At 35.6% G+C, this 13,823-nt stretch overlaps 1 protein-coding gene across 1 annotated transcript; it reads right to left on the minus strand.

Annotated features, from left to right (window-relative positions):
* Positions 1–8,394: 8,394 nt before the first annotated feature.
* LOC147604930 (uncharacterized) lies at positions 8,395–9,022 on the minus strand. Its single transcript, XM_086794447.1, has one exon. The coding sequence runs from the start codon at positions 8,986–8,988 to the stop codon at positions 8,497–8,499; it is 492 nt and encodes a 163-aa protein (XP_086650573.1). The 5' UTR covers positions 8,989–9,022; the 3' UTR covers positions 8,395–8,496.
* Positions 9,023–13,823: the final 4,801 nt, after the last annotated feature.

Consider the following 13,823-nt stretch of genomic DNA (forward strand, 5'->3'; position numbering starts at 1 on the left):
CTTATTCCACATTCCATTCATATGTGTACTCATTCTCATCCAATCACATCATTTTCTATCTCATCACATCAGATTCATTCACATCACATATCATTTGTTCACATCCCGATTCACATGTCATCATATCTCATCCATTCACCCATATCGACGTCACATCATTTCACATACACATTCGCATTCATTATTCCACATACACATCCACATTTGTACATCCACATCCATACATCCACTTCCACATCCGCATTCATACATACACATCCATATCCACGTCCATACATCCACATCAACATCCATACATCCATTTTCACATCCACATCCACTTCCATACATCCATTTTCACATCCACATCCACTTCCATACATCCATTTTCACATCCACATTCATACATCCATATCCACATCCACATTCATATATACACATCCATATCCACGTCCATACATCCATTTTCACATCCACATCCACTTCCATACATCCATTTTCACATCCACATTCATACATCCATATCCACATCCACATTCATACATACACATCCATATCCACGTCCATACAGCCACATCCACATTCATACATCCATATCCACATCCACATCCATACATCCATACATCTATTTTCACATCCACATCCACATCCATACATCCATTTTCACATCCACATTCATACATCCATATCCACATCCATATTCATACATCCATATCCACATCCACATTCATACATCCACATCCCCATTCACATTCATACATCCACATCCACATTCACATTCACATTCACATTCACATTCACATTCATACATCCACATTCCATTTCCATATCCACATCCATATTCACATTCATACATCCACATCCACATTCACATTCACATACATCCACATTCCATTTCCATATTCACTTCCACTTCCACTTCCACATTCCATTTCCATATTCACATCCACATCCACATCTACATTCATACATCCACATCAAACCACATCATCCATATATCCATCCACATTAATCCACATCATCCATATATCCATCCACATTAATCTACATCATTCACACATCAAACCACATCATCCATTCATCAAATTTCATTTATCTGATTCATATCACTTCCATCCATCCATTTACATCTATCTGATTCCTATCACATCTCATCACATCTATTTATAGAATATAAGAGAATTCTAAATTTTTTATATAAAGATTCTTTACGCATCTAATTAGGCATAAAGACAACTTTAGTAGAAAAAACACTTTTATAAAAATCCTTTTATGCATCTATTTAGGCATAAATTCAATTTTAAGGAAAATAACACTTTCGAATTAAAAATAAACCTTTTATGTATTTTACTATGCCTAAATTCCATTTTAATGAGAATAACACTTTTGAATTAAAAATCAATCTTTTATGCATCTTCCTATGCATAAAATCAAAATTGATGAAAATAACTCTTTTGAAATAAAAATAGATTTCTTTATGCATCTTTCTATGCATAAAATCAAAATTGATGAAAATAATTCTTTTGAATTAAAAATGGATTTCTTTATGCATCTTTCTATGCATAAAATCAAAATTGATGAGAATAATACTTTTGGGTTAAAATAAATTCTTTATGCATCTTTCCATGCATAAATCCAATTTAGTAGGAATTACACTTTTAGAATAAAAGAATTTCTCTTATGCATCTAATTTATGCATAAAATCTATTTATGATGAAAATCACACTTTTAATATGAAAAATATCTTTTATTCATACAAATCATTTATGATGAAAATCACTCTTTTAATATAAAAGAATTTCTTTTATGCATCCATTTATGCATAAAAATCATTTATGATGAAAATCACACTTTTAATAAAAAAATATCTTTTATGCATACAATCTTTTATGATGAAAATCACTCTTTTAATATAAAGGAATTTCTTTTATGCATCCATTTATGCATAAAAATCATTTATGAAGATGAAAATCACACTTTTAATATAAAAAAAAATCTTTTATGCATATGTTTATGCATACAAATCTTTTATGATGAAAATCACACTTTTATAATCAAAATAACAATTTCAATATGCTTCCTTCTATGCATAGAATTTAATTCTAAAGAAGGTAATATTTTTTTAATAAAGTATTTTAGTATGCATTTTTTTATACTTAGGATGAAAAATAACACTTTAAGAATACATATGCGATGGGAATTACTCTTTTTGGATTAAAAAAAGTAAAACTTATTTTACACAATTTTAGAAAATTTCACCATAACCTCCTTTGTATGGCTGAATATTTTTCAATTTTTAACTCTCTAAAATCAACTAGAATTTCACCAAGAGTATTTAAATCATTCTAATGTAAATAATTTCTACTTATTTAAGAAAAACATTATGAAAAACTTGATTTTATCCATTAATCATTCATCTAGGATAAAGAATGGTTGGATTTACTAAAGAAGAGAGGGGAATGCCTTTTTTTCAATGAGGGATAACATCAATCATTTTAGAGAAGACAAAAATCATAAAAACCATTAAAATTAAGCATAAATGGAAATTTATGTATTTCCTTACTACCATTCATCAATTAACTTCAATAGCATTAAAAAGCCATTCCAATTAAGCTTCTCAAGCTTGAGAGGGGTTGAGAAGAGAGAAACATTGAGAAATTATAGAAAAAGATCAAAATTCATACTTTACCTTACAAATTGCTTGATTCTTTGATCACGGTAGAGGCCTCCAACCAATCAATTGGTTTGGTGTGTTGATGGAACCACCAATGGAGATTGAAGAAGGAGGGAAGCTCCAATTTCTTCAATTTGGAGAGAATTTTAGAGAATAGTAAAAATTATCATTATTTCAGCATAATTTTGGCATAGTATAATTCTCCTATTTTTTTACAAAGGGCTTAGGTTCTATTTATAGGAGAGGGAGGCTCTAACCAAGACCAACTAATTTCTAGAATTTTCTAGATTCAGTTTGGTTGAATTTGGACCAGATTTGGACCTAGTTTGGTTCCTTTTTGATTCCATTTGATCCAAGAGAGAGGAGAGATAAAAATATCACATTATTTTTGAGTTTAAAACTCATTCAAGAATGTGAAGTAGGCGCCTCCTTGAAGGGACTCCCCTTCCTTACACATGTGTCAAAATGGAATCATTATACCCAAAATATCTCATTTTTTTAGTAATACTCATAGTTTTTTACTAATAACCCTTGTACATAGTCAACTCTTCATCTTATGTGAGCATTTACTCATTTTTGGGTATTTTTCTTTTACAAATTGGATTTATCTCCTCCCCACAAATGGATTGATCTTATTGGCCCCCATAGGAACCTTAATTTAAAATTTTGAAAAAATCTTGACCCTTAGGATAACGCCTCTTGAACAGATTATACTTGATTTCTAATGCACCTTCTGAAAATCTTTTTGAACTTCTGTTTCAGAGGAACTTATTTTAATAAGAGGAGATGTTTTTCCATCCAAAAATATTCAAAAACTAAATTACCACTCTCTAGAAGATTTTCTCTCTCTAGGCCAAAACTGGTAGAAACAAGATCTTTTATATTTTTGAAGAGGGATTTGACTACAGGGGAAGATACTGGACATCCTGAGAGGCTGGGGAGGAATCTTACAATGGAGATGGATGTTCGTTAGCTTCGCTATGTTGAGGCCATGGATTCACATGCGACCTGCTATAGATGTTAGAAGAAGCTGACCTAAATAAGACACCCTTTAAGCCAACATAGTGGCCGATAAAGGTGTTGAGGAGCCCACCACAAGATTTAAGCAAGGCAAACTCTATTGAGCCATGAGGTAAGCTCAACAAGGTTAAGGCTAAGTAGGCACAGAAGAAACCCAAACCCAAAGATCTCATTGAGCATCAAGAAGAAGAAGATCTAAGATAAGTGCCCAAGTAATTTAACACTAGTTTGGTAATAGGACAAAAATGTGTCCATGTACATATTTATGTCCTTATTATCGACCAACTTTATGGAATTATCTGGAACACATGGATAGTGAAAATCAAAGGTTTCCTTTTTTCATATCATTAGGTACATAGTAAAGGAAAATTGGATTTTTTTGGGATCACATTGGTTACCTCTAGGCTTTTCAATTTCATAAGAATTCATAGGCCAAACAATCATAATGCAGGGCTATTTGGGTTATATTTGGATCAAAGGCTTTAATTAGCTAATTTCTCATTGCTTTCCAAAGTTTTTGGATGTGCATTACTTCATAAACATATCTATGGTGTAATAGAATCCATCTTAGGCTCAATAATCAATCAAAACTCTAAAATTTAGGTCTTAATAAAAATTCTAAGATATTTAGCTATCTCAATTTTTAGCTTTGAGGATTTTTATAGATAATCAAATAATCATAGACTAGGACCAAATCTTGCACACATGTTCTGTACAATCTTATGCTTTGTTGGTGCATTTTGTGAGAGCCAATCACATAAATACCTATCCTTTTAGGCACTTTGTTTCAAACGAATGTCTGTAAATTTTGAACCATATTCATTACTATATAATAAGAGATTATTTTATGTATTTTTAAACATCTCATAAGGCTTTGAGTGTAATATCTAGTCATTTTATATAGTAATAAATACTATTTTTATAAGGTTCTCACTAGATGATTCAACTATAAGAAGCAAGGGTTTATATACACTATTTTGCTATCAATGCAATTTTGAAAGTTGAGACTATCACCTTTTTTTTAACTAAATTAAAATGTTTAGCTAATATTAATTCTTGACGTATTACTTTAGTGGAGACGTTGATAACTAAAGTAAATCACCATATATGCTCACACTACTATTGTATTTTGGGTGTCAAAGTCTCAATATCTAAAAAGAGATTCTAAGGAGGAAATTTATTTGAATTAATTATTAATGCAATAATTTTTTTGGTCATGAAAAATCTATCTCTCAGCTCTTAAATACTATGTGATATTTAGAAGAAATTTATAATGAGTCGAGATCATTTTTTTCTTGCATCATGTAGGAACCTACTTTATAAAGTTTTAACGTGGTTGTGTTATAATGTTGGATATACCTCTACTTATGGTGATTGATATAAGGCATTTCAGCAAAGAGAAAAGGATACAATACCATTTTCTCACTTAGTTGTGCTCTTGTGTTGATATCTTAGTTGATTTCTCTTATTCATGCATGCAAGCAAATTATATGGTGTTCTACTATGTTTCTTATGTATGCTCTCTCCATCTCTATCCGTCTCTTATTAGTAAGCTTCTCATTCTTCTCATCATCTTAGAAAAACCTTAGGGATTGATATTTAGGTGAGATCTTCCATAGATCCTTCCCTCTTTTCTCCTCACCCATTTGGTAAGTTCCATTAAAGTTATGCCATTTGTGTGCAAGGTTGAATCTCTTAGCTTCCCCACCGCAAGAAGGGGGTGGTTGATGGTTGTACAAGCCTCCCTGAAATCAACCCTTGTATTCAATTCCATTGAGGTGAGATCTTCCCTATCTCCTTACTTGCTGATCCATGGGATCCACCCTTAACCAAGATGGTTAAGCAATGAGGACAAACTTCGGCCACATGACTCGACCACATGGCCGACCATATCACCATCAGCCTAGTAGGTGCCCATAAATCCACTACTTGTACACTACTTTGTAATCATCGATAGATCTTAAATGTAATTGACATGTATGTATGTATAGGCAACCTGTATAGGCTTAGAAACATTTGAGTAGAGAATAACAAATATTGACCAGGGATTAGTAAATAGCGAGTAGAGAATAGCAAATAACGAGTAGAGAATAGCAAATAGTGAGTAGAGAAGAGTGAATAGTGAGTATTCAGCACTAAAAAAGAGAAATCAACACTGACTCCCTCACTTAATAGTGTATTCTGATAGAGTAATGTGCTTGTAATCTTAGAAGAAGATAAGAGATAGCAGAGATTTAAAATGTTGCTCAACTCACAACTTACATTTTAGATGATGTTGATGCCTCGTTGATTCTCAACTCACAACTTACATTTTAGATGATGTTGATGCTTTTTGCAAGTGTGGTGGTGTGTATATAAGGGTAGACTTGAAGATATATTTGCATTTGTAACCCCTCATGCATTCTCCTTGGGCATTGTAGATATTCCTTATGGGTTTAATTTAGAAGGGTTAGTTAATGATGAAAAGAAATATGGATATAGGGATATAGTCAAAGTAATTAAAGCCTTCAAGAAGATCACGACAAGTGATTCTCGAAGGATTGTTTTAGGCTTTCACTCACATGAGAAAGTAATGACAGTTGGAAAGGCCCTTCTTGATGTTGAAATGTCTCCCCAGTCCATTGTGTGTGGTAAGTATGTTGTTATCTTAGTTTTTCTATTGTAAATTGTTTTACCATTTTTATCCATTAAATAGAATTTAAATTTATTTTTTGGGATTAAACCTAATATTCATGATTATAAGTTAGATCAACTTTCTTTTGCTTTTGAAATGGGGACCATTGGTTTCCATTCAATGGAAGGAAGACAAAGTCAAGGTACCTACAATTTTACAATAAAACCAAACTACACAAATGTTTTTGATAGACCAAAGTGTGTATAGAAAACTCAAGCACATGTGCAGTGGATTTCAAGGTTTAGTAAACCCTTATCAAAATCCACAATTAACAGCATTGAACTCCTTTCATATGAGGGAGATTGGATTTTCGACATGTTTGCAGGCACGTGTAGTACCATAGTGAGTGCATTGAAAATGGGTTGAAATGTTATTGTTTGCCTATAGTTAGACCCTTTGCAAGTGAAGTTTATTGAGCAAATAGTGGCGGCCATTATAAAAGAACTTCCAAATGAGTATCAAGAGGTGGGCATGAAAAGCATGGAGAATGATCCTTGTCGTGTTCTCGATGCATCTAGAGAACCTCAACCTCTTATAAGAGGCCAGAGGAGAGATGGAGAACTAGCACACTATGAAGAGAAAGATAAGGAGGTTTACGAAAGAGTGCCTAAGTCACCCCGCCCATTGGCTGGTGAAAGTCTTGAAGAATTTCCAAAAGATAGTAGAATTTCCAACAAATTTATACTAGAAAACACTTTTAGATTTTCATCTTTGAGTAGCATAGTTTTTTTTTTGAATAGCATACATTATTTATTTTAAAGATAAAACATTGAAATTTTTTTTTAAAAATTTCTTATCTTAAATTAAATGGACTTATGTTTTATTTCTTATCTTGAATTCAATATTTTCTCTTGTTTTCAATAGCCTTGTTCATGTGATTTCACTGTCACATGCACAATATTTCTTGAGCAATATTAAAATATACTTTCTTATGTGTAAATTAGATGAAGTTGAATATTAAAACAACCATTTTCTATTACTTATCTTATTTTATTAGCAATATTAAAATATACTTTCTTATGTGTAAATTAGATGAAGTTAAATATTAAAACAAGCATGTTCTATTACTTATCTTATCTTATTAGGATTAAAAAAATATACTTTCTTATGTGTAAATTAGATGAAGTTAAATATTAAAACAAGCATGTTCTATTACTTATCTTATCTTATTAGTATTAAAAAATACATTTTTCCATGTCAATCATGAAAGCTAGTAGTAATGATTTATTAGTATATTCTAGTGTCTTGGTATATGCAAAAGAGTACTTATTTTTTAATACTACAAATTTGAGCATTTTTAGTAACAACTTCATTTTTATTGGTTGCTTATTACAAAAACATCAATAAATTCATAATTTTGTTCAAAAAATGTATATATTAATGGTTATAAATCAATCCTTGTTGTTTTTCATAACTTGGTGCTGGTGCAAAAACTCCATTTTATATGTTTGTATGTACTTGCATACACTTTGTAACTTAGACCTATGATGATAGAGGTGGCCTTACAAAAAAGTATCACTGTTAAAAAAATCCACGTCGAGAGCCTTCACAAATTTTGACAGTTAAAATCTCTTTTTTCTTAAATCCAAATCGAAAACCTTCATAAATCTTGACAGTTAAAATGACTATCAAAACAAATTTTATAAGCTCTAAAGAAACATTAGTGTAATAAGAGGTGTTATATCACATCACTTGTTAATTAATCTATACACAAAATCCAAATGGCCACACACTACTCAATGGTTTTCTTGCTTTCCCATGGAAATAAAAATGACCTTGAGTTCTCACCCTTTCCCTAATCACACGTCATAAAAAGATTATTTATTCTCAAATTGTGACCTAGGGTGCCCAGTCAATAACAATAGATTAAAGATTATCTGATTCTCAATTTGTGTCCTTTGAACGTAAAACCAGGCTCTTTCATAGTTACATCAGACCTTATGTTTACCATATTTTGGCCTCTTTTTTGAGAAATATATATTATATTATATAAGGGCTATTACATCATGGCCATCCTTTCCTCTCTCAAAAGTTATCCATATAACTATTTTATCCCACATCCGCATTCATATTATAGCTCTCTCTCTCTCTCGATTTTGTTTGTATTAATTATAAAGTGGATTTACATTACATAGAGGGAGAATATGCATTATCTCATCTCCCGGACAACGAAGACGGAGAAGGTAACGATGACGAAGGAGATGAGGAAAGACATGAAGGTCTCAGCGATGACGGAATCGGTAGAGAAGTTGAGGAGTGTGGCCACGTGGGAAGGGGCGGAGGCCTTCGGGTGTGCGCCATGGGCGAGGAGGCGGAGGGCGCGGCACTCGTGGCAGGCTGAGCTGGCGGAGAAGTCGAAGAAGGAGGGGCTGAAGAGGAGGTTGGCAAGGGTGGTATGGCCGGGATGCAGGCTACGGCTAGCTGTCGAGGTCGGCGTCGATGCAGAGGCCAGGTTGACCTTCACCACGGCAGAGGAGAAGCCCAGCGCCGACGTGAGCGAGACCGTAGCCACCGTCGTGCCCAGCAGTAGGCCGTCGCACAGCCAGGGCCTGGATGACAGCCAGGAGCGCGCATGCAGGAAAGCGAATTGTATGGCCGTCAGCACGCGAGACGTTGGGATCTGATAATTTGGGCGAGGCATGGTAATGTGGTTGGTTGCAGATGAGAACGAGAGATCGACGACGACGAGGAGGAGGAGGAGGAAGCGAGAGAAAAGTGGTTCGTGGCCCGCGCGGCTTCATGGGGCAGTTGCACGTGAACCGGCCGATCTGCCTTCCCGTCCCTTTGACTACCTCCCACGTTCACCAAAAGTTGTTTAATATACTAACTAATAATAAGGGCCTAATACTGAGATTAGGGAAGCCATGGTTAAAAACTTCTTAGATTCCAACGGAGGGGAGGGGAGGTGATTCTCTGTGTCACGCATATGCGAGGTGCGAGTGGGCGAGTGGTGATATTAATCGGCTCGTGGTGGGAGTGCATGTATTGTGTACGTCGACGGGTGATCGGCGTATTGCGTCTTGCATGGCAGTCACCTCTAGTAGTTGGCTCCTTCCTGAGGATGAAGGGGCGACTGGATGGGGAGATTGGGACCCAGAGGCTGAGGAGGAAATGAAGCGAAGAGGTGAGGAGGCTGGGCGGTCTGCGTCAAAAGGAAGTGTGTCCCTGATTGGCTTAATGAACGTCTGTGTAATCAAGTCAAAGAGAAGGTATGCCTGAAGCTGAGCCAAGAATTCATCAGAAGCCAAGTGGGTTTATTCTCTATGTGTAGTGTGTTCTTGTTCTGTCCAGGAAAACCTCCGTCGAAGGGAGAACTAGGTAGATGGCTACAGGAATCCATCTTGCATGATTGTGCTGTTTCTAAGATATTCTATCTTGGTAAGGGTTTTTTTAATGTTTTGTTTATCAAAGGGCAGTCTATGACTAAACTATTTGCCAAGGGACCTTTGTTCTCTGGTCAGAGGCTAATTCATATCTTTATTCTTTGGTCAGAGGCTAATTCATATCTTTCCCTTTTATCCTCTTTTTCATGTTAATAAAAGTCTACAAAACGCCTGCCCTGTTAGGGTCGAGGTGATAGGGTTGCCCCTTTGGTTGAGACCAGCTTTGCATGATATTGCTCAATCTCTGGGTCGTCCCCGGCGTTATTGGAATCCTTCTATTGAGACTTCGAAATCTGTTGAAGTTGACTTAGGGCAATTAGGGAAACTAGAACTGAGTCTCAAATTTGGTGCATTCCCTGGAGCTTGCTTGAGGTGTGGGGCTTTTGGGCATATTGCCAAAGACTGTCCGACCGTTCGTGATCTCTAGAAGGGATCTTAAAGAGGAGTATAGGGGAGGAATTGATAAGGAGAAGGATCTGGTGGAGTCTCAAAAAGGTGATCCTAAGGGGAAGGAAGTGATGATAGATTCCGAGGATAAAGAGAAGGAAAGAGGGTGGGATAAAGTCAAGTCTAGAGCTAATGTAAGGCAGAGTAAAGTTGAAGCTAGGAAAGCTATGAATAGTAGAAGGTATGAGAATAGGAGTAATGGGAGGGGGGAGAATTAGAATTTTATTATTTTTTCTAACCCTTATGGTCCACTTCTTGTGAGAGAGATAATTCCTTGCTGATAGATCAATGCCCTCATAAAGCTAATAGTAAAGGAGGTTAATCTCAGGGTAGTCCAGAAGGATTGTGTGGAAGTGGAAATGGTATTGGAAACTCAATTATCATGATGAACCATAAAGAGATAAAAGGAGGTACCTGGAATGTGAAAGGGATTAAAGACAAAAAGAAATATAGCATTTTTTGGGATCTAGTGAAGTCTTGGGACTTATCTGTTCTAGCTGCCCATGAACATAATCTTTCTGGTAACATTTCGAGGATGAACTGTTTTGGGGAATGGGATATATTTTATGGTGGCATCAAGTCAGGTTTTAGTGGGGTTATGACCATAGTTAAGAGGGATCTCAACCCTAGTATTATAGCTAATCATCCTAAAGGAAGGATTCTGACAGTAGAGATCATTTTTAATGGTAAGAGAATATGGATCATTAATATTTATGGGGCTCACAATCACAAGGTTAGGAGCTGCATGTAGGATTGGATTGCTGGTGTAAATGTTTAAGTACCTTGTGTTCTGTTAGAGAGTGGTAATTCAATATTGAGATATTTTTGGATATATAAATTCTACAAATATCAAAAATATGTTTCCTTGAAACAGAAAATCAAAATAAATTTTTCAAGGTGCAATTGGAATTAATTAAAAATGATTTAAAAGACCTTAGCCTAAAGGTGAAGAATTTCTGAAAATTTTGGATAATGGTCCAATTAAGGTTCCTATGGGACCAATAAGATTAATCCAAGTGTTGGGATGAGATAAATCCAATGAATAAAATAAAATACCCAAAAATGAGTAAATGCCCACATAAGATGAAGAGTTGACTGAGTACAAGATTTATTAGTTAAAAATTACGAAATATTACTAAAAAAATGAGATATTTTGGAGTAATCATACCATTTTGACACCTTGGTAAGGAAAGGGGGAGCCTTCAAGGAGGCACCTATTTCAGTGTTTCACACATGTGAAGGAGTTTTAAACTCAAAAATATTAAGATATTTTTATCTCCCCTCTCTCCTGGATCAAACCAAATAAAAAAGGGAGCGAAACTAGTCCAAATCTTGTCCAAATTCAGCCAAATTGAAGCTAGAAAATTCTAGAACTTAGTTGGACTCAGTTAGTGGCCTTCCTTATCTATAAATAGACCCTCATTCTTTTGTATTATCATCTGTGAACTAGACCATGCCAGTATTCCTCTAAAAATAAGCATATTTTCTATTATCCTCTAAAAATATTCTACAAATTGGAGAGATTGGAGCTTCTCTCTCTCTCTCTCTCTTCAACCTTCTTTGGAGCTTTCCTCAACATACTAACCAGTTGATTGGTTGGGGGCCTCTACTAAGACTAGAGAATCAAGCAAAGCAAGAGGTAAAGTGTGACTTTATGATTTCTTTTTCTTCTTCTAAATGTTTTTCACTTCTCAACCCCTCTCAAGCTTGAGAAGTATTCAATTGAATGGTTCTTCAATGTAAATGAAGCTCTCTAATGAATTTTAGTGATTAATCACATAAAGTTTACATTTATGCTTAATTAAAATATTTTTTTGAAAGCATATCTCTCTCTCCCCCAAAGAATGTGTTGGGAAAAGCATAATGAGTGATAATAAAAGCTTAATGAGTTCATGGAGTGATGAAAGAGCTATGGTGGTTCAAGATAAGCCATGGTGGTCACATGAACAAAAGTGTAATTAACTAGTACTTAATTTAAGATTAAGAGAGCATAATGACAGCACAATAAGGAGCATTACATAGCATATAAAATTCGTGTTTTTCTCATTAGGAGGGCCACCATTTTATAGCCAAAGTGTACATGCTTGAATGACATCATTGCTTACATCTCATCAAGAGCATCCAAGGCCATCTCCCCCCACATGGCTCCCTAGAATATAGCCTCCATGGAATCTTCTGAAACTCGCCTACTTCAAGTGGGGTTTGACCCTTACATTCACCTGGATTCTCTTCACATTACATGGTCCTTTTACATTTTATTGAGTGCTTTAACCTTAGACCATGACATTGATCATAAATTCCAACATATTCCAATACCCTCCCTTGATCATGGCATGGTATATTGCCCTCCCTTGATCCAAACATTACATGAAAGAAAAAGCTTAACTCATAAGGAGTATAGCTCTATAGTACATAAAGGAAATTAGCATCGCTCATAGGGAGCATAGCTTCTACATTGCGAAAAGAAAATGACATGACATGAAAAACATTCCTCTCCCATACCCCATCATCATCATAGCATCATCATCATCATATCCATGGGCATCATCATCATCATTTGTTGGTCATGGAGACCCAACTCCCCATCAATCCCCCCTTGAGGGCTACATGGCCTACTGAGAGATATTGTGAGCATCATAAAAACACATAACCTACATCATCGGTGGTTAGAGGTGTCCATACATAAACATTTGGGTAAGAGAGGGCATAAACATTGTTGGCTTTAGAAAGCCCATTCTGCATCTACCGCTTCATCAAAAGAGGTAGTAACATTGTTGCATGCTTGGATTGCTTCTGCGGAATCATTCGAAGTGTTTACCATATTTGCCTGGTTGGTGTAACATTTGTCGGCGAGGTGACCTGGCTTTCTACATTTGGTGCATATTCGCTTTGGCTTGTCTTTGTGGTAGCAATTCTTGGCAAGGTGTCCTGTCCTTCCACAATGTGTACATTGGAGTGATTTGTCGTTTTGCTTTTGAACAAGGTATGCCTGGTTTGAGACAAGATCAATGGCTCTACCGTTCAGCTTCTTTTCTTCTTCCAAGAGAACACTTTCTATTCCCTCCAAAGTGGGATCCTGCATGTACTTTAAGGTCGGCATGAGTGTATCATACTCAGATGGCATTGACTTTAGGAGGATGGCTATGGCATCACTCTCCTTGACTGGTTCATTGATGGCTTCGAGCTGGGCCATCAAGATCTTCATGGTGTTGATGTGAGATGCAAGTGTCTCATCAATCTTGTACTCTAGACTGTAAAAGTCTACTTTGAGACTGATTTTGCTGTGGAGGCCTTGAGCACCAAAAGATTTATCCAGTGAATTCCACGCAATTTGTGAAGATGTTCCATTACCAATGTAATGTATATAACTATCTTCAACTCCAAGGGCAATGAGAGCTAATGCTTTCTCATCCTTGGTTTGCCAAGAGATTTCTCCTTCTCGTGTGGCAAGTTTAGGTATAGTGCCATTGACTATGCCCCAAACTCCTTCTTTCATTAGTAAAAATCTCATTTTGACTTGCCAAGTGTGGAAGTCATGACCGTTGAATTTCTTGATGAAAGAGGATGACATGGAAGTTGACTCCATGATTGGAACTGAACAATGCAATAGATTAAAAGCTAGAATCCCCCTTCACCATATAGATGC

This window comes from Cibotium barometz, chromosome 60 (assembly GCF_041138505.1).
Source record: "Cibotium barometz isolate CiBa-2024 chromosome 60, ASM4113850v1, whole genome shotgun sequence".
In the NCBI taxonomy this organism is placed as follows: domain Eukaryota; kingdom Viridiplantae; phylum Streptophyta; class Polypodiopsida; order Cyatheales; family Cibotiaceae; genus Cibotium; species Cibotium barometz.